General features: G+C 39.9%; 1 protein-coding gene across 1 annotated transcript in view; it reads left to right on the top strand.

Annotated features, from left to right (window-relative positions):
• COL24A1 (collagen type XXIV alpha 1 chain) overlaps positions 1–25,318 on the top strand; it is a 414,236-nt gene that overhangs the window by 9,113 nt on the left and 379,805 nt on the right. The window contains exons 2-3 of the mRNA XM_027615241.2: positions 16,547–16,609; positions 21,696–21,826. Coding sequence (XP_027471042.2) covers positions 21,771–21,826 — 56 coding nt within the window. The 5' untranslated portion in view covers positions 16,547–16,609; positions 21,696–21,770. The remainder of the gene's footprint in view (positions 1–16,546; positions 16,610–21,695; positions 21,827–25,318) is intronic.

Below are 25,318 nucleotides of genomic sequence, written 5' to 3'. Positions count from 1 at the left end.
AATGTCAAAGTTTGTCAACATCTTTTTTTTCTTTTCTTTCTTTTTTTTTTTTTTTTGGTGTAGCAAACAAGTAATTCATTCCACTATGTCAGGAAAGCACATGAAGGCAGTTGGGACTAAAGGTGATGGAATGCCAACATATTACCTTTCTTTAGAGTGTCCTATGCCAAAGTAACTGGAACAGGTGTCTTTTTCCTGGTGTTCGTTCTACAGCAAAAATTATCAAGCATGCTTTCCATGGGTTAGGCACTGAGTTAGGCACCAAGAATTTAAGCAAAGTAAATAAAATACAGACTTAAAGCTGTCTGTCATCTAATGGTCACCAGTCAAGCTAAAGAATATTAAATTCTTATGAATTATTTTGACTTCTGCCATAACACTAAAAGCAAACCATAGCACTTTCTGTTCATTTTCATGCAACCAAGATTAGTTCAATTAATATGCATCCATATGGCGGGGTGCCTGGGTGGCTCAGTTGGTTAAGTGACTGCCTTCGGCTCAGGTCATGATCCTGGAGTCCCGGGATCGAGTCCCACATCGGGCTTCCTGCTCAGCAGGGAGTCTGCTTCTCCCTCTGACCCTCCCCCCTCTCATGCTCTCTCTCTATCTCATTCTCTCTCTCAAATAAATAAAATCTTAATAAAAAATAAACTGTAATATGCATCCATATGGCACAAAGAGCAGAACCTGAGATAGTGAGAAACAGGTGCTAGTAAGGGGGGAGGGGAGTGGAGGGGGGAGATAGTAAAACTGGTAAATTTGCAGCACCAAAATGTTCCTGCTGATGAGGCTCAGCATTTAACATGTTTAGAAGAGAAACCAGAGGGTACAAATCCCTGTGGACCTTTGGTTCAAGGTTGCAGCCCCCTTAGCTACCAACCAGATATAGGGAGTGTAATAAACTGGATGCAAGTGGGAAGCTGACCTGCCCAGTTATGCAGAAATGGACATGGTATCATTTCTCCTTGACAGTGGCTGCCCCTGAATGACTGCCAAGAGATTTTACAGTCTAATCCCCGACTGCCCTTCATGCAGTTTTACCACTGGTAAAACTGAAATGTCTAGTGGAATAGTGATGGCTCAGAGTTGTATAAGAGTGGGTCTTTTTGTTTTTGTTTTTGTTTTTTAACTTTCATTCCTGTCTTAGCCCACAGGAACACCCAAATATATTCGTCGTTATTGCTCATGTTCTTCCAATTGGGTCAGCACCTTTGTTTCATATTTGTGGTTGGTATGCTGGAGGAGTCTGACCTCAGTGAGAACACGTGTGTGTGTGGCACAGAGTTATATCTAGTGTACAGTAGCTGAATGGTAACACTCAGGCAGTGTGGAAGAAAAAGACAGAAATCGTCTTATCACAAGATTAAACAGATGCTCTTTTCCCCTCAAAGAAAAGAAAAAAAAAAAACCTTCAAAGTTTTTGACAACTCACTTGGGAAACAAACACTTCCCTTACTACAACTTTGTTTCTAGTTCTAAAATAATTCAAGAAAGAGTCCAAATCAATGCTATTTGTTTCTTAAAATTTAAAGAGGATATTTATTTTATTTTATTTTTAAGTAGGCTCCACACCCAGCATGGAGCCCAACACAGAGCTTGAACTCATGGCCCTGAGATCAAGACCTGAGCTGAAATCAAGAGTCAGACACTTAACCAACTGAGCCACCCAGGTAAACCTAAAGAGGATATTTAAAGGTAATATAATAGGAAAGAATAGTTTGTGTATGCATAAATGGTGATCAATTTTAAGAGCAAGTATTAATGAATGAATAACTATCACTATCTCTACTAGCCTCTCTCATGCCTTCTGTGCAACACAAACAAAACCCAAGTCATCACCGTTCATCCTAAACTTGCTCCTGATCCCAGATTTCCTAAGGCAGTTAATGGAGCCCTCACCACCTAGTCATTCAAGCCAGAAAGCAAAGTCATTTTATACCTGGGGAGGACTTCTGCTTCTGGGTAAGATTGAATAACTGGCAGAGGACTATCCTCCTGCCATAAAACGAAACAGAATGTACAAGGCAACTGTTTGCAGGCATTTGACCACAGGCAGCACAAAAATAATCTCTGAGAGAAGGAAAGCTCACAAGGTGAGCCTCACCCTTGATCTCTGGGGATAATTTTTTGACCCTGGCACAGTAAGCTGGTGGACCAAGCAGTGCTGGAAAACATTAGAGCTCCAGCCCAATCAGAATAGAGAGATTGAGTTAATATTTCATCAACATCCTAGCCATTTAGCTGAAATACCAGTAAGGCCATACCCTACAAGTAAGAAGCACACTCTAGAATAACATCTACTTTAGATCCACTATAACAAAACCTAAACTTCCAAACTCCCTGCCTAGAGATAAATATGCCCAGTAATAGGAATGTGGAAAACACCCTGAACTTTCCACAAAACCATCCTAGCAAAGTGTAAGACCATGGTTACCCAAGTTCAAGTTGCTCAGCAGTTAAACTACTTCTAGAACAAAAATCAACACTCTTAGGGGAGCCTGGGTGGCTCATTCGGTTAAGTGTCTGCCTTTGGCTCAGGTCATGATCCTGGGATTGAGCCCCATGTCAGGCTCCCTGATCAATGGGGAGCCTGCTTCACCCTTTCCCTCTGCCCTTCCCTCTCTGCTTGTGCTGGCTCTATATGTCTCTCTCTCAAATAAATAAATAAATAAATAAATAAAATCTTTAAAAAAATCAACACTCTTTAAAATAAGCTAACAAAATCCAGTGTCTCTGCAAAGAATCATCTACAAAGTTTATATGCAAACAAAATTATTAGACATGCAAAGAAATCTCACAGTCAAGAAAAAAGCAGTTAGGGGTGCCTGGGTGGTTCAGTCGTTAAGCGTCTGCTTTCTGCTCAGGGCATGATCCCAGAGTCCTGGGATGGAGCCCCCATCGGACTTCCTGCTCAGCGGGAAGCCTGCTTATCCCTCTCCCACTCCCCCTGCTTGTGTTCCCAGTCTCTCTCTCTCTCTCTCTCTCTCTCTCTCTGTCAAATAAATAAATAATATCTTTAAAAAAGAAAAAGAAAAAAAGCAGTTAATATGAACCAACTTCCAGAATTCCCACATATTAGTTTTAGCACATAAAGACTTTAAAGTAGCCATTATAAAAATGTTAAAAAGAATGAAACAAAAATGTTTTCAAGTAAGTAAGGAATGTATGATCTTGATGAGGAAATAGGGTATCTCAGCAGAGTACAAAAAACTTTAAAAAAAAGGAAATTCTAGAATGGAAAATTCCAATAAAATGAAAAATTCACCAGATGAGCTTAACAGCAAACTATAGATGGCAGAAGAAAAAAATCAATGACCCTGAGTTAAAATTTAGGTATTTTCTAATCTGAAGAACAGAGAAAAAAATTAACGAAAAATTAAGGGTGCCTCAGGACCCATGGAACAATAGCAAATGGTTTAACATACATGTAACAGAGTCCCCAAGACTTGAGTATAGAGAAGAAAACATATTTGAAGACATAATGACTGAAGTTTTACTAAATTTGATAAAAAACATTGATTTATATCCAAGAAATAAGCAGTAATGAATAAAAACCCATTAAATTGGTGAAAACCAAAGAGAGAGAAAATCTGGAAAGTAGAAGGGAAAGAGACATTAATTATAGGAAAGTAATGATACAAATAATGGCTAGCTTATCAGAAGCAATGGGGGCCAGAAGACAATGGAATAATATCTTTAAATTGCTGGAAAAAAAAAAACCCTGTCAGTTCAATTTTTGAAGAATTTCAGAAATAGTTTCCAAAAACTCCTATAATAAAGACTTGCATTATAAGAAACGATAAAATGTATTCTTCAGGCTAAAGGGAAGTTATGCCATATGGAACTCCAATCTGTAGTAAGGAATGGAGGGAGCTGGAAATGGTAAGTAAATGGGTAGATATAAAAGTCATTTACCATCTAATGGAAATAACAACATTGTAAAGTGAGGTTGACAGCTTTGAAAGAGTAAAAGGAAGGGTAGGTAAATGAAGTTATATTCTTGTAAATTATTATATTTGTGACATGGGGAGTAGCAAATGGAAGGTGTGAAGAGTCTGGTATAAAGAGTGAAGTGGTAAAATATTGGGCTGTAAATAGCCTTTGATAAATTAAATAGGCATATTATTAGTGCTGGAGCAACCACTTAAAAATTAAAAACAAAAAGTTATAGTAAAGGAGCCAATAGAGGAAATAAGAGGAATACTAAAAACATATTTGATTAACCCAAATAAAGGCAGGAAAGGAAAAACAGAGGAACAAATAATTTGAAGAGACAAATAGAAAACAGTATGATGATAGATTATCCATAGCAGTTTTACTTATAATAGTCCCAAGCTGGAAACAACCCAAATATCCATCAGCAAGGGAATGGATAAATAAATTGTGTATTTATACAATGGGATATACTCTGCAGCAGAAAGAATAACACACATGACAACATAGATGAGTCTCAAAAACAACTGAACAGAAGAAGTCAGACAAGAGGGTATATATTACATGGTTCTATTTACATGAAGTTCTATAAAAGATAAAACATATATAGTGGTAGAAATAAATCAGTAGCTGCCTGGGGCCGGGATGGGGGAGGAGACTGAGTGGGGGCATCAGGGAACTTTGTAGGGTGATGGAAACCTGCTGTATCTTGTTTGGGGTCGTGGTTTCAGAGGTAGATACATTTGTCAAAAACATCAAATGGAACAAATCTATGGAATCTGTTCTCTTCTACTTGGTAAGTGGCAAATCCAGGCATCTTGATGCCAGTCCAGGTTCTTTATAGAATATTGTATGGATACCATATAACCACTTGCTGCTGGTTTCCAGGTTTTTTTGTTTATTTTGTTTCGCAGTAGACTTTGATTATTATCTCATCATCCTTCATCAAGAAGAAAACTTCTAGGAATTACACAGTGGTTGCTAGTATGAAAGAGTTACTAAAGTTTCCCTCTATTTCTGAATTTTCCCTAAGTAAAATTCCATGTGTTAGAATCATCTGGCTTATTTCTTTGCAAGGGAAATACTGGAGTGGTTTTTTAAAATGAAGTTTCCTTCCTGGGAAAATAACTTTTTCTTTACATAATGTAGGGAATTGGGGAAATTTATAAATTTTTAGAAATATGATTTCAAAGAGTTATCTTTTATTGCAATTGCTTTGGCTATCCTTAAGCAAACATTTGAAGATTCCTAGGAAATGCAACATGCCATATAGATATTTAAAAGTTGATTTTATTACATCACTTTTCTCCTAATCATATTGGGCTGATGATTTCATATTGGGCTTTGATTTGGAAAATTTCCTGGTTTATCCAAGTTTAGGCAATAATGTCTAGTCATTCGATATTAGTCTGTTTTCCTATCACTCACTTAGTAAATTTTAATACTTTAAAATTCACAAACACATATTCACACTTGAATGGTTGAAAGATATTTCATGGTAACATTGTGACAATTTTGTTGTTTGGGAAACTTTTTACTTAAAAGACACATGTTGAACTATGTTAGAAAAATGTCAAAATTTAATATGAAAAATAAAACCTATTTTGAAATATCTCTTAAAAACCTGGATTAGGAAAAAGATTTGTGGAGGAACAGCTAGAATGGGATATGAGAAGGAATAAGTGAATAATCTCTAAAGTACATTTGAATATTAAAAAAAATCCTTGAGAGAGGATAAACTAGGAATAGAGAAAATAAGACAGGTGGCAGAGGAAGGGATGCTCTAAGACTATCACATTTAAGTTCTTCCTTACAAATTCTGAAAAAGACTGTCGTGAGAACACCTGTCATATTGGGGGAAGGAATCAGGTTTGACATAAGGAAGAATCACATTTCTACTTTTTTGGGATAAATTCCAAACACAACATGTTATTTCCTTTGAAGTCCAATGCCATTTTCGTCTCCTCCGATGGCCCCATCCTTTGGTGAGCTCTCCGTCTTTTAAACTCTTTAGTACTCTACTGTCTGCAATACTCACATAACACGGAATGTGCTAGTTTTTACTGTATTTGTGATAATCTTTACAACATTTGGAAGGTAGCAGTGTGCCTTTGTACATTTGCATCCCGAGTCTTAGACAGTGTTGACACAAAGTAAGTCCTCCTCAGTGATGATGTGATGTTCTCAGCAGACTACAACATGCCCTTCTGGCATCTTTCCATTCAACAGTAGAGCACTGAATATTTTACCGTCAAAATGGAATCATCCATCTACTTGGTATAATGCTCCTCTAGACTGTAACATTTTGAGGGCTAAGATTATGCTTTTATTGACCTCCTTACTCTCAATATTTTGCACATCAGAAGAATCTAAGACATAGTTGTTGGATGAAAGTATGAATGAGGGAACTGAACCAGGAAGGGTGGATTTTAGTCCTTTACCACTAATTGATTAAAAAATATTGAGCAGGGCTCCTGAGTGGCTCAGTCAGTTAAGCGTCTGCCTTCAGCTCAGGTCATGATCCTAGGGTCTTGGGCTGGAGCCCTGCGTCAGGCACCCTGATCAGCTGGGAGCCTGCTTCTCCCTCTCCCCTTGCTTGTGCTCTTTCTCAATCTCTCTCCCTCAAATAAATAATCTTTTAAAAAATTATTGAGCAAAGGACAGCATCTGTGTCTCATTCTTTCTCTCTCTCTATATATATATGTAATATATATGTATTGAAGGAGTTAGATTTGATAATAATAAAATGTTTCTTCCAGCTCTAAAATTCTAGGATTTGATGGTGATGGTGATAGCTTAAAATAGAAAGGTACTTTAGTTCAAAAATTGAATCAATGAGCCAGATGATATCAATTCTTAGCAATTGGGTTTTCTTCTGCCTCGAAACTTCTCATCACCTGGAACTCAAAGGACCCCACACAGGTCAGCAAGATTTGGGGGCTGGCATTACTTCATAAATAGCTCCTCATCAGGATAAGATTGGAGACCCTAGACCCTGGAGAATAAATGTGAAAAGGTGATTTACACCAATAGCTCAACAAGTGAAGCAATCTATTTCAATTTTGAACCAAAGGCTAATTTTCTAAGCATCCTTGGTCCTCTTCCCTTACCCATTCAGGAAGAACATCAGTTGATTTGATGAGTTCTCTAAATCGATGGGTACAGGAACTCTGCATATCCTGCATACACTGTTGAGTACTATGTATCTGCACTGTTATAAGCTCTGTATGTATTATAACAAATTGGACAGATAAGGAAACCAAGGCGAAGATAGCTGAGTTTACACAGCTAACAAATGATAGAGGCAGGATTCAAATCATCACTGTCTGACCTTGAAAGAATATTAGAATGGTGCAGGTTTTATAGAAATCTCACTTTCTCAGAGTGAGGATGGCAGAGGGACTGACAAAAAAAAAAAGAATAATTCAGGCTTTTAAACAAAAAAAGACTTACTGCCTTCATTCCCAAATAGCTTTGCCTATGTGTAGACTATAGAGATGATTCCCAGACTGTTCGTATTTGTTTGGAAAGCCAGTTACCATTCCTCAGAGACCAGCAATAAGATTGCATTAACTGGTGATCTGAACTTCATCCAGGTCTGGTGGATCCTGGGAGCAGACCTTGCCTGACAGAATGCAGCTGTGCCGTCAGTCAGCATGCTGAGGCAGGTGGGCCTCATTATGAATTACAGAACCAAAGAAAGGACTGAAAGGCAAAGGTTGCTCTTTCTTTCCAGCCAGAAGATGGAATATTTATCAAGTGGCTCTTTGGAGAAGTTTTATTCCGTTGCTTTCCATTTCCCCGGGATTTTGTAATCCTCATGATTTGGGACAGAGAACAAGAGTAATTCTGCTTTATGTTCTTATTCATATTTCCTTTATTCATTATGTCCCCCATATTCATAATTAATAACTGGAAAAAAAATTGAACACACAGACTTCTTTTGCCACAGGGGGAGCTGTCTTCAGAAGAGCTGGCAAGTTCTTTTACTCATCTTACTGGAACTAAAGACTTTTGGCCAGTAAGTCTGAGTCTTTCAGCAAGCATTATTTATAAGAGAATCAGTTATTATTTTGGCTTATATTTTGAAAATATTTGCAGCAGTTTCTGAGTGGGATATGCCTAGCCCTTAATTTAGAAGACTAAAAAAGCCTCATGTATTCTTTTTCAATCAGTCCTAGAAACTTCAAGTATTAAACAAGTAAAGATCTCCTAGGGTTTTGTTAATTCACCTTGTTTTCTGATGAAACGGTAAGTTTTTTTAGTCATTAAAAGTATATTCTTGTAGGTTAAATGCATGTCTTCAGCTCAGGTCATGATCCCTGGATCCTGGGATCAAGCCCCACATCGGGCTCCTCACTCAGCAGGGAGTCTGCTTGACCCTTTTCCTCTCCCCCCAACTCGTGCGCTCTCCCTTCTCTCAATTAAATAAAATCTTTTTAAAAAAGTATATTCTTAAATAGAAACCAAATCCTTACCAGGGAATGAATCCTTCCTGTGACATCCAGGTAAGTGGTTGTCCTGCTTCTGACAATAGTCCCAGTGGCTGGGAACTACTTTCAGCAAAAGGATTTTTTCCCCCATTTTTTGGACAACTCTTATTTTTAGAACATTCTTCTTATATTGAGCTGAAGTTGTTCTTTCTTGCTCTGCCCAGCCCATAAATTTGGGTGTTTCTCAGAAATCAGTATGCTTTTCTTATTTCACCCACTGTGCTTGGACAATATATGGTTTCAGGGTTCACCTACACAGTGATAAGTCTACCTCAAGCCCAGATTTTTTTGTGCTCACCTCCAGGTTAATATATTTAGCCACCAACTAGGCATATCCACCTGGCTGCCTCACAGGTACCTCATATTCAATTTAAATAAAACTGGTTTTACTTTTCCCTTGACTCCTGAGTTTGGTGAATGATGTTACCATCCACCCAGTCTCCTAAGAAACTGGGAATTCATCTTGGATTTCTCCCACTCACAGCCCATCAGTCATCCAGCCCTTTTGATATTGTCCTGTTAAAAATCTCATGTATATCTCTTCCTCCTCAACTCCCCTACCAAAGGTCTTCATTGTTTTTTGACTGATAATAATAAAAGCTTCTATTTTGTTACTCTGCTTCAGGCACCCCCCTTCAATCTTCCTTCTTCTCCAGAGTGAACCACCTAAATTTAACTCTCTTGATACTATCTGCTCAAAATTCTTAAATAATTTCATCTTGTGAGAGGATAATCCTGAATGCATTTGATGGCATTAAGATCCTGTGGACACACTCATTAGGATGGGAATTTATAACATAGAACTACAACTAAACAAACTAACAACCCAATTTTTAGAATGGACAAAGTCTTGAATGGACATTTCTCCAAAGAAGATATACAAATGACAAATAAGCATGTGAAAAGATGATCAACATCACTAATCATTAGGAAAATGAAAAACCACAATAAGGTACCATTTCACACGCATTAGGACGGCTACTCTATTTTTTTTTAAAAAAGTAAGTTTTGGCAGGGATGTGGAGAAATTGGAATTCTTGTGCACTCCTGGTGGAAATGTAAAATGGTGTCACTGCTACCGAAAACAGTATGGAGGTTCCTTTAAAAATTAAAAATGGAATTGCCATATGATCCAGCAATCCCATTTCTAGGTATGTACCCAAAACAATTGAAATGGAGGTTCAAACATATTTGTATACCCGTGTTTGTAGTAGCATTATTCACAATAGTCAAAATATGGGAGCAACCCAAATGTCACTCAATGAATGAATGGGATAAATAGGGATAAATAGGTAAACAAAATGTGGTATATATATATGTATATTAGACTTAAAAAAGGAAGGAAATTCTGACCATGCTACAACATGGATGAACCTTGAAAACATTATGTTAAATGAAATAAACCAGTCACAAAAAGACAAATACTGTATGATTCCACTCATATGAGGTAATTAAAAGTGGACAAATTCATAGAGACAGAAAATAGAGTGGTGATTGCTAGAAGCTGGCAGTAAGAGAAATACGGGAGTTACTATTTAATGAATATGGAAATTCAGCTTGGGAAGATGAAAAAAGTTCTGGATTGGCTGTGGTTATGGTTGCACAACAAGCTGAATGTACCTAAAGCCACTATATACTTAAAAATGGTTAAAATGGTCAATTTTATGTTGGGTATATTTCACAACAATTTAAAAAAATTCTGCAGAACCTGATTCCTTGTTATCTGTTCTTGTGTACCACTATTTGCTCCAGCAAGCCTGAACCACTTGTAGTCTTCAAACATACTCGGGCTCTCTCTTGAATTAGTGCTTTCCTGTTTGCTGCTTGGTCATTTCTAACTCCTAGTCACTGCTCAAATCTAGGATTACTAACCATCATACTGGTTTACCTGGGATTGAGGGGTTTCCCAGGATTTGGGATTTTGAGTGCTCAAAGTGGGAAAGTCTGAGGCAATTTGGGGAAAGTTGTTCACCCCACTCAAATCCCAATGATAGTAGTGTTTCCAAATTTAACCAGCATCCTCAAATGTCCTTGATGTTCTCATTTAAGAACTTGAAAACTTCAGCTTGGAAATTGCTAACATCAGAACTTATAATGTACTGTAAGATATTTATGGTGGTTTGTATCTATTTATTAATTAACATCCCTTGAGTAATTGTATACTATTTGGCCTATTATCATCTAAAACACATTTCTTTCTGGTTTCATAAGAGTATCATAAAAATCTAGTCAAATGCCTTGCCAAGATCCAGACACACTTATTGATATTCACTCCTTTGATCCAAGTTTTGCAATCTGTTCAAAAAGGAAATTAGATTAGTCTATCAGTGTGAACTCATACTGGCTTCACATGGTCACAGCTTGTGTGTGTGTGCAATGCATGCACACATTCACAGACGTCTGAGCAGTCCTTTAACTGGGTAGAATTAACCCCTCTGGAACCTTATCTTGCATCAACATTGATTCACTTATAAAGAAATATTATATTCTACCCTGTACACACATGGCCACAGATTTCGCAGGTTTTCAAGAATATTGAAACCAATAAAGGCAGCAAAGGATTTTCCTCTCCTGACTATACTAGATTCAGTAGCCAGTATTAAGCTGTCCATGTTACTGAAATAAATCTTTCATGCACAGACATGGACTCTGGCCTGCTAATACCTGGTGAACTAACTGGCCACGAGTCTAAAGCAAACACTCTAGGATTCATAGGAATGTTTATTTCACATGTAAACTAGCTCTGTGAATACACATTCATTTATAGGGATATAAATATAGGTCTTGAGTAGTGGCAAGTCATCAACATTAAAACCAGTAATTGTTACCATTTGGAAAGGTTAGGAGGCAGATGGATCTCAGTTTGAACTGATAGCTTAAGTAATTTCAGCTTGGGAAAAATTTGTTTTGTTTTGTTTCCAAGTGAAAACAGGGCTGTTTCTGGTTGTCCCGGGCTTGTACTACCCAGGGAAGAGCTTTTCTCTGTGTGAGAGGATACTTTGTTTCCTGGCTGCAGTGAAACCTTCACAGGAGTTGCAAATAAGAAGCAAACTGAAGTAAAATGTCAATAGGCCAGCATGAAAGTCATTACCTAATAATAGTAAATATAATGTTACTACTGTTATCATCAGAAATAGAATTACTACTGTTATTATTATCATTATCATCAGCAAGACCTATATTCCTTTTTTTTTAAGATTTTATTTATTTATTTGACAGAGAGACACAGCGAGAGAGGGAACACAAGCAGGGGGAGTGGGAGAGGGAGAAGCAGGCTTCCCGCGGAGCAGGGAGCCCGATGTGGGGCTTGATCCCAAGACCCTGGGATCATGACCTGAGCCGAAGGCAGATGCTTAACGACTGAGCCACACAGGCACCCCAAGACCTATATTCCTAATGTGACTCTGCTACTCATTAGCTCTGTGATTGCAGCTTTGTCTTCAAGTCTGTTTCATGATTTGTAAAATTGGGATAAACAATACTTCAACTACAGACCTCAAAGGGTGGTTGGGAGGCCATAACATTTATTGAGCATGTGCTATGTGCCAGAGACTGGCAACTTACATGTGATTATTTCCTTTATTATATTTTAAAGATTTATTTATTTGCGAGAGAGAGTAAGAGAGGGGAGGGGCCGAGGGACAGAGAGAGAATCATAAGCAGACTCCCCACTGAGTGTGGAGCTGGTGAGGGGCTCAATCTCACCACCCTGAGATCATGACCCGAGCCGAAATCAAGAGTCCGATGCTTAGCCAACTGAGCCACCCAGGTGTCTTGGGATTATTTCATTTAATCTTCACAGCACCCTTGTGAACATGAATAGCAGTATATTACACTTACTTTGCAAACAGGAAAGCTGAAGGTGAGAGAAATTAAGTAATCCACCTTAGATCCCATGCTTCTAAGTGGCAAAGCTAGGATTTGATCCCACACTGGGTTAAGCCTACTCTACCATATCACATACAAAGGTACATGGACTTATTCCAGCTATAAGCTATAGACCTGCCTATAGAATTATAGGTACATAGAAAAAGTATTGATATTCTCTTCCAGAGTAGGAGGGGGATTTTATACATTCCTGTGGATTTCCTTAAAATCCTGTATGATTTCACTGATTTCTTAAGCCAAAAGTAACAGGGTCAGTGGAGTCTTTCAGAAGTATCACATTTCAAAGGTGATGTTTATATAATATTTAAACCATCACCCATTATTTACATAAATGTGCTTAATATCACAATGCATTTAGAAGAAGCATTCCACACAAAGCAGATATTCATTCATGCCATTCAAAAGCTACTTAACTTTCATATAATGGAAACAATCCTTTATGCAATCTGAGCCATAAGTTTAAAAATCCTTCCTTTCATATTCCTTCTTTTACAAAATGCTGATCTGAGGAGCAAAAATCATCTTTGCTACTGTAGTCCAACACTATTTCCCTTGCATTTTATTTAAACCAAAGATATTTAGGAAGAACATCCATCTCTATTAGAATTAGTATGGTTACCCTTGAAGACATCCTCTAATTCTTTCCATTTCTTATAATTCCTAAATATTTTCTATCCACATTTAGTATTTCTTTGACCGAAGTAATGCCCCATACTTTTGGGCTGGCACTAAAGGAATTCTAAATACTTTCCCCTTGAATATATATTCCAAAATATATTGTTCTTGTCCTAGGCTACAGATATTTTGTTAAAACACACATTGGATATAGTGGTTATGAGGGTGGGTAAATGAAGAAAAACTAAATGCTCTCTGAGAATAAAATGATGAGTGATTATAATGGGCAGATACTATCCTAAATCTCTAATTTTGAGACAATTTAAACATCAAGATGGTTTTGCAATTCTTTTAGTTTTATTCAATATTAACTATTAATTTAAAGAACTTTTAGAACCGTTATAGAGTCTTTAAATATGACTAAAATTTCCTCTGAGGAGAGAAATGATTTGTATGTTATCCAAATAAAGCCTTCTAGTCAATTTACGTCCTAAATTGAAATGTGGAAATGTGAGCTAAGTAAATAGACTTAAAGAAAAAGAAATTGGGTCTTGAGTCTTGTCTGTCTCTGTCTCTCTACTCTCTCTGTCTCTCCCAACAGGTGCACAGGAAAGAATTTTAATTTAGTATTTGTGTGCAAACACTAAACGAAATAGAAGGAAAATTACATGATGAGTTTATATGGTCAGTATAAGCTCTAGTGTTTGCTTGAACAAAATGGGAGACCTGCACTATATCATAGTAAATGTTAAAGCCTAAGCATTGTATGTCAGGATAAATAATTTTAAAAGGTGCAATTCAAAGGGTAAATTTAGAAAACTTCATCTTGGAATTCTTGCCAATCTGAAACCTTTGAGACCTTGGTATAAATAAAAGTGTGAATATGTTGGAAATCTTATTTTAGAGCATAAGAGGGTCACATGTAATCATTTGGATTCATTTTCTCTATTGGATAAGAGCCAATGGAATCAAGAGTAGTTATATATTGAGTCCTGCTATTAATCATACACTCTTCTTTAAAGGCTGCTGGGAAATAAGTGTGATAGACAGATAGGGCTGGCACAGAGAGATCAGAAATGGGAGAGCCCTTTCCAACCAAAGATCTAGATGAGTCTCATAGATGGAGTCATGGACAGACTGGACAAATGTAGAAGTGTCTGAAGCTAAAAACCAAAGGATTTATTGTCAGTGGGGAAAAAAATATAACCCCTAGCATAATCTTTCACAAAAGCCACTGAGTAAATAGTAATTCTTCATATACTTGAAAACAAAATTGTTTCAGCCTAAGCCTTCTTTTAAAATATTTTCTAAAATGTTACAAGATGTGACTGGGGTAAGGGTGGGACTAGATGCCGGGAGTGAAGTACGCAAAGGCTTAAAGGTACTAATATTGTCATATTTCCTATATGGTACTGTGTTTTATTCTTCTCTAAATTTTATATTGACATATATTTCTTTTGTTTTCTTTTCTTTTTTCTTTCCTTCCCTTCCCTTTTTCCTTTCCTTTTCTCTTTTCTTTTCTTCCTTCCTTTCTTTCTTTCTCTCTCTCTCTTCTTTCTTTCTTTCTTTCTTTTTCTTTCTTTCTTTCTTTCTTTCTTTCTTTCTTTCTTTCTTTCTTTCTTTCTTTCTTTCTTTCTTTTTCTTTACTTTCCTTTCCTTTCCTTTCCTTCTTTTTCTCTCTCTCTCTTTCTTTCTTTCTCTCTTTCTCTCTTTCTTCTTTTTCTCTTAAGTAGGATCCATGCCCAACGTGGGGCTTGAACTCTCAAGCCTGAGATCAAGAGTCAGATGCTCTACTAACTGAGCCAGCCAGGCATCCCCAATGATATGTTTCTTGATAAAAAATTTAATATTAGGAAATGCCATTTGGTGTGCTATTATGATTCTATGTACCATAATTACCTGCTAACATAGCTTTAAACTGTTATTTAAAAATTATTTTATTTATGTACATCTAGAATCTCACATTCTAATTAAAAGTTGTTAACATTAAGCTTTTTTTTTCCACCAGCTTTTAGACTAGAATTTTGTACTATGAAAAATGAGGGAAATTGCCAGGGGAGATTCAGGAGAAGTAAATCTGAGTAGAAATTCCTTTCACTACTGAAATACCTATTATTCCCATAAAATAACTCCATTATAACAGTCCCATAAAGGAATTTGGGTAGAGATACACTAAAAAGTTTAGAAAATATATATCCCTATAGAGAATTCTCCCTCAGTCAGTCTGTCTCCTGTCTCCACCTTGCTACCACATCTGGTATCAGGAGCACATTGTTTGTAGCAATTAATTTTTAATGGGAAGAGAGAGTCAGGGGAGAAATCTTTAAGGTTTCAAAGACATACTCTAAAGTACCAGTTTTAATTAACTTTAAATATACATTTGAAAATTAATGGGCCCTCTGGTAATACTGTAGCTTTTGGAATTCATTCAGAAGGAGTTTAAAATGGAAATGCTCACAGATCATGAACTTCAGTGATATGAATGGTGTCGCTGTAAGACTTTGCTTCATAGGCATGATGCCCATTGTAATGAACATCCCTGTAGCTATATTTTACTTTCATTCAAACTTTAACACACAACACACAGACACTTGTTTGATTGACAGACCAAAATAAAATATCAGAGCACTTAGTGGGACATACTGAACATATGTGTCCCTTTTATTTTATCTTGTCTGGTATTTGGACTCAGATTATCCTAGTCCATTGGTTAGGACCTTAAAACTGATTAAGGTTCCTTGCCAGAGAAAAGTGAGTTGCCTTCAAATCAACTGGTGGCCTCCATCTAGTTCACTTCACAAATGAATAATACAGAATCTGTGCTAAATGGAAAGAACAGTAAGACATGGCACAGAAGGAATGAGAAACAGGCAAGTGGGATGGCAGAAGCAAGTAATTAATAGATAGTGGGCTTAGCTTAGTTCTTGGTACTTCCAGGTTTTATTTGAACAGGTAAGCTAGACTCTAGTATGTGGGAATTGATCAAACTGATCCTGCTCAAAGGGAATGTGGTTGGGTGGGATTGTGATGGTGGACTCTTTGTAATATGCAAAATGTGTCAAGACTGTCTGGTGTGTTTCTGTCTGGGTTTTCAGGTCTAGTCCCAATAAACTTCTCAGTTTACATTTCCCAGTAGAGTCAGAATAAAACACCCTTCCAGCACTACATGCCCACAACATGGGCATCCACATGGAAGAAGAACACATTTTGGAAAGCTCACTAGCTCGTGGATCAGCAAACTAAGAAAGGAACATCATTCTGCCAACTGTTTTAGAAGCAGATTTGAGTTAGTTCATGACACTGAGAATAAAGGAACAGAAGAAAAGAAGAAAGATCGTAGCATAAACAGACTTGGGAAGGAAATAGTGGCAGCAAAGAATATCAAAAAAGTTTGTGTAATAAAAGACAGGAAATTCACATTGGATCAGAACTGAAAAAAATTCCTCACCATCCAAGCTAAGAATTTTCATCAGTTTCTCTAGTGAGGAGGGACTGAAATATTTTATCATTTGCAATATATATACCTGCTTTAGTTAGCTATTTGACAAGTGTATATAGTTCTCTTCCCAAAGTGAATATTAAGTCATTTTTATGAATTTTTTGTCATCTTCTCAAAGGCCCCAGTGAAAGAACACTTCCAGCTATTGGCCTGGGGTCCCCACCTAATTACCATAGCCAGAGTAAGTATCCCTTGTACTTTAACAAACTCTGTGTCTCTAACTTAGGTGCATTATGTACTAAACACAAAATGAAATCTTAATTTCCAGGACCCATATTTTAAAGTGAGTAAAGTTTAAACACATATCTCTCAAATGTCAATGAAGACACTCCACGATCTTTCCATCCTCATCTCTATATTATAGTCATTCCAACTGCAGGTCCCTAATCATGATGCTAGGACCTTTTATACTTCTAGGCTGTTGCCTATGCTGCCACCTCCATGGAGATTGGCTTGAATTTTCATGTCTCCTTGGCAAACACGTATTCGTTTTTAAAGACCCAAGCTTCACATGCTCCCTCCCACTCTCTCTCAACAGAATAATGTATTATCTCCTGCCCTATGTCACCAGTTGGTTATTCTTACTTCTATCATCTATACCAGCTCATTTTTCTTATTAGAGTCTGTTCCTGGCAGGTAATAAACTCCTTAAAGAGTTATCTTCATAACCCCAGGTCTTAGGACATTGCCTGATATACAGTAGGCATGACACTCTTTTAATTATTCATTCATTCCATAAATATTTAAGCATGGAATTTTGATTAAGCCACAGTGATTCTGCTCAGGTACATATGAACAAGAATACTTATTAAGACATTTCACAGGCAGTCAGCATTGTGTTTAATAACTAAGTCAAGAATGGGTTGACAAGTTAACATATCACTAGTCTATCTGTATCACAATTACTTGTAGTACTTTTAACAATTGCTTGTTAAAAATGCAGATTCCTGAGTCCCACCTCAGACATGCTCAATCAGAATCTCTAGGCATAAGATTCAGGAATCCATAATTGTAAAAAAGCAACTCATGTACCATATTCTTATGATAAAGTAAGCTAGAGAAAAGAAAATGTTAAGAAAATCCTAGGAAGACAAAGTACATTTACAGTACTGTATTGTACTGAACAAAATCCATGTATAAGAGGAACCACACAGTTCAAACCCATGTTATTCAAAGGTCAGTTGTAGTTAAATTGCCTGAGATCACAAAACTGGTAATCAAGATTTAAACCCATGTAGACTGACCCTGGATAAAACTGATGCTGTCAATAATTCCACTGTTCCTTCCATTTTCTATCCCTCCCTCCCGCCCTCCCTCCGTTCCTCCCTTCCTTCCTTCCTTGGTAACTCACTCTAATTACCTGAGTTGTTCAAGGTTCCACTGTAATCTTTTTCTGCTTTAATTTCCTCCTCTGTATGATGAGGATGATAAACAGTACCTACTTAAGAGGATAAAATGAGTTAATATATAAAAAATACTTAAAACAATATTTATGCATAGTAAATATTATGAAGTATTTACTATATTATTATTTTTTGAACTCCTATACTATTATTTAATAATGCTGCATACTTTTGGTTCTATCTCTTTTAATTCTGCATTGTTTCTCCCCACTTCCCATAACCTAAGTTTATATCCTTGGCTCTCTGTTCTTCATTTCGACATTCACTTCTTTGAAAATAGGTAAGTTTCAAATACCACTTTGTGCAGATAATGAAGAAATCTAAAACTAGCCCTGGAGTTTCTCCTGAACTCCAACAGATCTTTGGATGGTTCCAAAGATTTCCTACCAAGATATCAAGCTAAATATGTCTAAAACTGAATTAGTTGTTTTCCCTTTGACATTGGCCAATGGCATAATTTTCCAGTCATTCAGACTTGAAATTTCATTCTCCCTTCCCAATGTGACCAGTTATCAGACCTTCCTAATTTCTTTTAATAATGATTCCCTTATTTAGTTTTCTACCATTTCTCCCATAGTTGAAAATACTAGCATATTTCAACACTTACATCTAACATCCTCCAACCTTCTCTCTTTTCAATCTTGGCATCTGGTACTGATCAGTCTTCTTAAAATGGGAATTTGGAACATAATCATTTATCAGTTTGAAATTCTTTAATTTGTTTCCTATTGCCCATAGATCAAATCTTAAATGGTAGAATGTAAACTCCATGAAGGGAATTTTCATGCATTTTGTTCACCAATGTAACTCAGTGCCTAGAAGACTTCCTGGCATATAGTAGGTAACACACTAAGTATTTACTGAATGATTGAATGAACCCTTATCCTGGCATTTAGAGACTTCCATACTTTGCCCTCAATCTCTCTTCCACTGCACAAACTTCTAATACAAACTAATGAATCTGTTTCTTTCCCTCTGAATATAATTAAGATATCCTCGTTTTGCCCATTGTTTTGAATCTCCTGTTCTCCATTTCTAAGCACATTATCTTTCTCTGCTCCACCTATGTAAATCCTCTTTACTTTTCAGCTAAGTCCCAAGGTCTCTTGATCAATTTGAGCTATGTGAATCTCCACCATCCTAAAACTCTATGGCACTTAAACCTTACATTATTTATTTTTTACTAGGCAAATGCCTCTGCTCCCACAAACAAATACACTCTATTTGAGGCTATGTGTACACTTTGGAATCTTCTGGATGATAAGCGCTCTATTAACTATAATGAACAACCGTTCTCTTCTTATAGTCAAAGAACCCAAGATACATTTTAATAATAATTCAATTTCATATAGCATTCAAATATTCACACTCAATAGAAAAAATGTTTTTAATCCTTAATAATTTGATGGGAAAATGGAGAGAAAGATTAGGTGAGTTACTGCTTAATTCTTACCTATTCTTTCCACCTGTCTTTCTTTAGTTGACTAGTAATCCAAAAATAGAAAAACTGTAGTTTAAGGCTATTTAAAATAATTATCTTCCCTCAGCCCTGGATTTCTAGAAGAATTCCAGAAAGCTGTAGCTATTTGTTACAAAAATCAAGAGGTGGGAAGGATTTTACAGTGGTTAGATCTGGCAGGTAGCACCTTGACTAAGTGATCAAAGATAACATTACTAGTAATAAGATATATCAACATTATATATACCCAATATTACGCCCTAAGAGACAACCTCACTTCAATAGTGTTTGTCAAAAATACATAACCTGAACCTAATCATGAGAACACATCACACAAATCCAAATTGAGAGACAGACCTTCAACCAAATAACTAACCTGTGCTCTTCAAAAGGGTCTAAGTCATGAAAGACAAAAGAAGACAGGAACTCCCACAGAAGGGAGGAAACTGAGGAGATCTAACAGCTCAATCTCTCTGTTAATTAAGTAACTAAACAGTATAAGATCCTGAATTAAATAGTAGACCAGACAAAGGATATTTTAGAAAACTGGCACAATTTGAATAAGAGCTATAGATTAGTTAATGGTATTGTATCAGTGTTAACTTCCTGGTTTTGATCATTGTATTGCTGTTATGTAAGATATCAGTATTAGAGGAAGTCAATGAAGAGTTTACAGGAACTCTCTATTATTTTTGTGACTTCTATGTAAATCTATTTCAAAACCATTTCAAAATAAAAAGTTGAAAAATTGATGGAAAGGAAGGTGAATTAAGTTCTATATTCCTGGGGGGGGATATCCCCCAAATTTTTTGAAATAATTCCTAAAATTCTAAAGGTTGCATCAATCATTTCTATTCATCAATATGGTTGCTTTAACTTTTATAATGTGTGTGTACTGTAGGGTGCTTTTCAGCATGTGGAGGGATCATTAGGTATGGAGGGCACACAGAATAGGCCAGGAAAACTTGTTAGAGAAATGATATTCGATGGTATACAACAGTGATTGGTTAAACGGACATGCTAAGTAGTATTTTAGGTGCTGGAAATACAGCAATGAGCAAGATAACAGATCCCTGGCCTCCTGGAATTTCCAGTCTTATTAATAAAGATAAAATCAGAAGGTTAATTTTTTTTTACCCCCCAAAACTTGGAAGGTGGACTTGTCAGGCTGTGAAAGGCTGTGCGGGCATGGAGGCTTATGTCAAAAAAGAAATTTGTTACAAAAATTGGAGAAGGTATTCAGATTGGAAAGACCATGGTCTGTTAGCATGTTCTAGATGCATAAATGCAGATCATTAATCCATGTTTATAAACTAGGGAAGGGCAGAAAGCAGAAAAGTGGATTACAGGAGAGAAAAATCAGCAGCAAAATAGTACAACGGCAGACTGAAAGGCCAGAGCGAAGGAAGGAAAGGTAGAAATGAGAACCGTCGCAGTCCGTTTATAATATGACTTAGGTGGGCCACAAGAATCACTGCAAAAAAATGCAAGAAGGTCGAGAATGAAGGGCTCCGCTGAGTAGGATTTCAGACGGGCGTGCGTGAAGAGTACAGACAAAAAGATTGGGGATGGGAGACATGCAAGAGGAAAACATCATATTGGGGGCTGACGAAAAAGGGACGAAGGAAGGATACTAGTCACCTACGAGTTTCGGGGAAGACAAGGAGTGTGGCGTGGGAAGCAAGAGCGTGCGGGCGTTGCCCGGGCGGCTGCCGGCGTTCCCCAGGCGCGGCGGGCCCAGGGGCTTTGCGGACCCGGGCGCTGGAGCCCCGCGCGGGTTGGGGGTAGGTTGCGGGGCGGAGGGGGAGGTGTGCACTGTGTTTGGTGATGTCATTGCAAGTCAGTGAGCGGTGAAATTTAACACCGGCGGGAGTTGCTGGGCTCCTCTTCTTCCAGGGGAAGCAGCCGGCGGCAGTCAACGCTGAGCGCCTGCAGTTGCCACCGGCCCCCTTGCACCGACTAGATTTCCGAAGTGGGTGTGTGTGCTTGTCTGACAAATGTTCCGGCGCGGGTTGTTTCCAAGGACTTCCCCCCACACACCCCCTTCATCTCCTTCCCTCCCCCAGCCCTTCTCTCCTCCCAGGCCCAAAGCACTCCACTGGAGTCACAGAGTCGCCTTTGAACCGCAAGTGAACTCAAGGGCTGCACTCGCGGCGGAGTTCCAGCTGCCGCCGGCGCCCCGCCGCCTGCCAGTGAGGTCTTGCTCCTCGCCCGCCCTCCCAGGGGAGCGCTCCCCCCCCCCCCGGGCTCGTCCGTTACCGAGCTAGGGAGCTAAGCCTAGCTGATTGATCTACCCTTTGGGTGCTATTTCTTTCCTCTTCCTATTTCCCTCCTCCCTTTTTGTTGTTGTTGCAGTTTTGGAGCATCGTTTTCATGTGATTTTTTTTTCCCTTTTTCATGGCCAGTACCTGCACCCTTAGCAGTTCGGAGTTGCCTTCTGTTTTCCGTTAGCGCTTCGCTGCAGGGACAAATGCATACAAATGCATTTAGGAGCCCACAGGACAAGGCGTGGAAAGGTCTCCCACACGGCAAAAACGTAAGTAGCTCACTTCCCCGGGAGGCTAGGGTTAGACCCACCCCTCTCCCCAGCCTCGGGACCGGCTGGGCGGGTTGGAGGTCTGTGCTCCTTGGCACTTTTTGAAGTTGGGATCCAGAGAGCAGCCGTGGCATCCTCCTCTTGTCTCCTCAATTTGTAAAATATGGTGTTTGAAAGGAAGCCTCCTGCCAGCGGATCTCTCAAAAAGTTTATGCTAAAGAGGTCCTGAGGCTGGGGAGGGAAAGCTCGCTGGCGCGCGTCCCGGTGCCTGCGGCCACGATTCCCGCGACTCCCGACCTGAGCTCAGACGCCGGCTGGAGCTCCAGCTCCCGCCGCCCTCGCGCTCTCCCTCCCTTCTCCTTTCTCAGGGCCCTGGCTCAGGTTCTGCTTCCCGGTGGTGCTTCTTCAGGCGTCCAGCCTGGGGACAGCCCGGGCGCCGGCGGTCCTCTGGGCTCTGTGCGCGCAGCCTGGACCGCGGGGCACAGACGTGGGGCAGGGTTGCTGGGCTGGAGGAGAGGGTACCCGCAAAACCTCGAGCATCGGGACGCGGCTAGACTCAGAGGCAATCGCCTCTTGTCGTTAGGAGGCCAACACACGTGCTGCCCATCTGGGGCCGAGGCTGCGTCCTGCTTCATTGGCCTGTCACTGGGGAAGGGGCTGGACGCGGGGGCGGGGCTGCTCCTCCCGCAGAGTGCTCGCGCAGGCCCTGACTGGCACCCCACCGCCACTTTGGGCGCTGTATTTGCTCCTGCTCACTCCCTTACTGGGAAAAGAGCCTGGAGGGGGGGTGCATGCCTTGGCTGGCAGCCCTCCTCCCCCTGGAAGAGGTCAGTGGGTTATGGAAGTTTGCTTCAGGCCCCTGGGGCGGGAGGGTCCAGGCCCCTGGGGCGGCTTCAGGCCCCTGGGGCGGCTCCGGTCATTCTCTGCCCCGGATCTGCCCCTCGGGAGAGTAGGTGAGGGTCGCGGGTAGAACTGACCATGCCCGCTGAGGGCAGGCGGAGGGAGGCGGGGCGCGAAGAGAGACCGCCTTGTGGCAGTGTTTGTGTGCACATGTGCTTCCCAGACGCGTGCAGCCGACAGTGGCTGGGGCTCGCGCGCTCTCTGCTCTGACCCCTGGGAGCCCGGGCAGCTGGGCTTCCCGGCGGTGGAAGACGCACCTCCTCACGCGCCCGAAGCCCCACGAATTTGGGGAGGAAAGCTCGCAATCCCGTGCTTGGGGCCAAGTGCCGGCGACCGGGGAAGTCCGGGTCGCGGAAGAGCTCAGGCAATTCCGCTTAACTTCCCCAGGGCGACTCACGCGCGTCGCACCGACTTCCCAGGCACGTTTCCCGCCACATTTGTCAATAAAAGCCCTTCAGCGTGGACCCAGTCGGAAAGCCGGGCTCCGGGCGTAGCGGATCCTGCGGGACCGCGCGCATCTTCCTGCTGATCCGGGTCGGTGGAATGGTGGCAAGAGCTTCGGGCCCCCGCGGGTCCAGAGCCACCAGGAGAGGGTGGGTGAGGCAGTGCACCTCCTGGCCGGCCCGCAACCTCTGCGTTCATCCCTCTGCCCTTCTTGCCTTGCCGGCCAGCTCCCACCTGAAGGGCTTTCCCTTGGCCGCTGAGCAAGGCCTGCGTCGGTGCTCCACCATCCGCGGGGTTGGTAGTTGTGACCGACCTCTCAGATTAAAGCAGATCTTCTGCTCCTGGCCTCTGTCTTGTCTGGTTTACACTTCCCTTCCAGACGCTCCCAGAAAAGGCCCTGCATAAATTTTGGGGCAGTTTGGGGTTTGTAAATTGGGTCCAGATGATTGGGGGTAGGGAGGCAGAGAAACCAAAGAGAATGGATTACACCAAGGAACTGAGGAAAAATGAAACTGCGTGGAATGGGAAAAGAACCCTGGCTGAGAGAATTGGGGTTGATAGCAGATCCTGGGTGAAGGCACTGGTCTAGAAGGTCTCTCCGTCAGGGACCTTGCAGCCTCCTTTGACATCCAGTTTGTTCCACCACAGTTGTCAGTGGGGGTGGGCTGCAGAGAATAAGGGTAATTCAAGGTTACATCAGATAGCACCCCTTTATAGCTCCAACCATACACATGCCAAGTAGGGGAAAGAGTAGTTGCTGATTGATCTGAGAAAATTGTCTCAAAAAAATCCAATTTCCTTAAAGAATTAAGTGCTCTTCAATTTTAAAAAAGAAAAACCGGCAGGCCTGGGTGGCTCAGTTGGTTAAGCCTTTGCCTTTGGCTCAGGTCATGATCTCAGGGTCTTGGGATCCAGCCCCAAATTGGGCTCCCTGCTTCTCTCTCAGACTTTTCCTCTGCTCCCTCACTTCTTGTGCTCTCTCTCTGCCAAATAATAAATAAAATCTTAAAAAAAAAAAAAAAAAACGCTACCAACCCTATAGGGAGGGGACTTGGCAGAAGCAGCTGATTAGCTGATGATAATGTCAGTCCACTGAATTAAACCTTAGAATGTCTAATGAAATCCTTGAGGTTTTAATTTTCCACCATCCTTTTGTGGTGACGTTTTTGTAAGAACAGGAGCAGTTTTTTAAAATCACAATTCTGATTACTCACCCAAAAACGTTTACAGTTTTAAAACTGGATCCTTAAAGACATTTTATTTCATAGGGCTGCTTTTGAGTGAGTTACCTAATGTGAATTCGTGGAAGTAATATTAAAGGAAATTAAAACCAGAAGTCATTGTTAGATACAATGATTTAACAGTATCAGAAATTTCCCCAGGCAGGCTATTATTGTAATTAAAGGGTTTCTATAACAAAGGTGTGTGTGGGGGGGGTGGGCGAGTGGGGAGCAGTTTGGGATATAAACATCTATTTCCTAGTTAGCATGAAAGTTCTTTAAAATTACTTAGTTATCTTTGCTTTCAAGTAGATGTTTAAAATAAACTAATGTCTCAAGGGGAGAGATTGTACTTATGGAAAGTAGTTTTGAGTGTTGCTTAGACATTCTGCTTGGTGATCTGAAGTGGCAGGAGAAAAAAATAAATTTTATTGTGGAAATTAAAATAGCTGTCCTAGTTTCCTTGCCATGCTTTGCAACCATGAGTTATTTTAGAATTTGTAACTCTGAATGAGAAGTGAGTAAAGACCATTTTGTTTTCATACGCATAAAAGGTTAACATTATTCTGGCATTCATTCACTCAATCATTCACTCATTTATTCAACAAATGTTTTCTGAGCCCCAACTACGTGCCCGGCATCACTCTAAGCAGAAGGGATACAATGGTGGAACAAGACAGAAACACAATTGCTGCCCTCCCAATGTGCCCACGTTAGTATCGGAACCAGAAAATGAACAACCAGGTATACCAAAATGAGGTAAAGGTACAGAGAGGAGGACACCTAGAAGTCCTGGGTAGGTGGGGTAGATACGGAAGGGAAATCCTGGAAAGAAAGGCTGACCAAAGGAAATGAAATCCTCACTGAGTCCCAACGGGAAAAGGCATGGAACTTTCCAGACAGAACAGTAAAAGGTGAGAGAGGTGAG

Source organism: Zalophus californianus, chromosome 4 (assembly GCF_009762305.2).
Source record: "Zalophus californianus isolate mZalCal1 chromosome 4, mZalCal1.pri.v2, whole genome shotgun sequence".
In the NCBI taxonomy this organism is placed as follows: domain Eukaryota; kingdom Metazoa; phylum Chordata; class Mammalia; order Carnivora; family Otariidae; genus Zalophus; species Zalophus californianus.
This window is presented reverse-complemented; position numbering and strand designations above follow the sequence as displayed.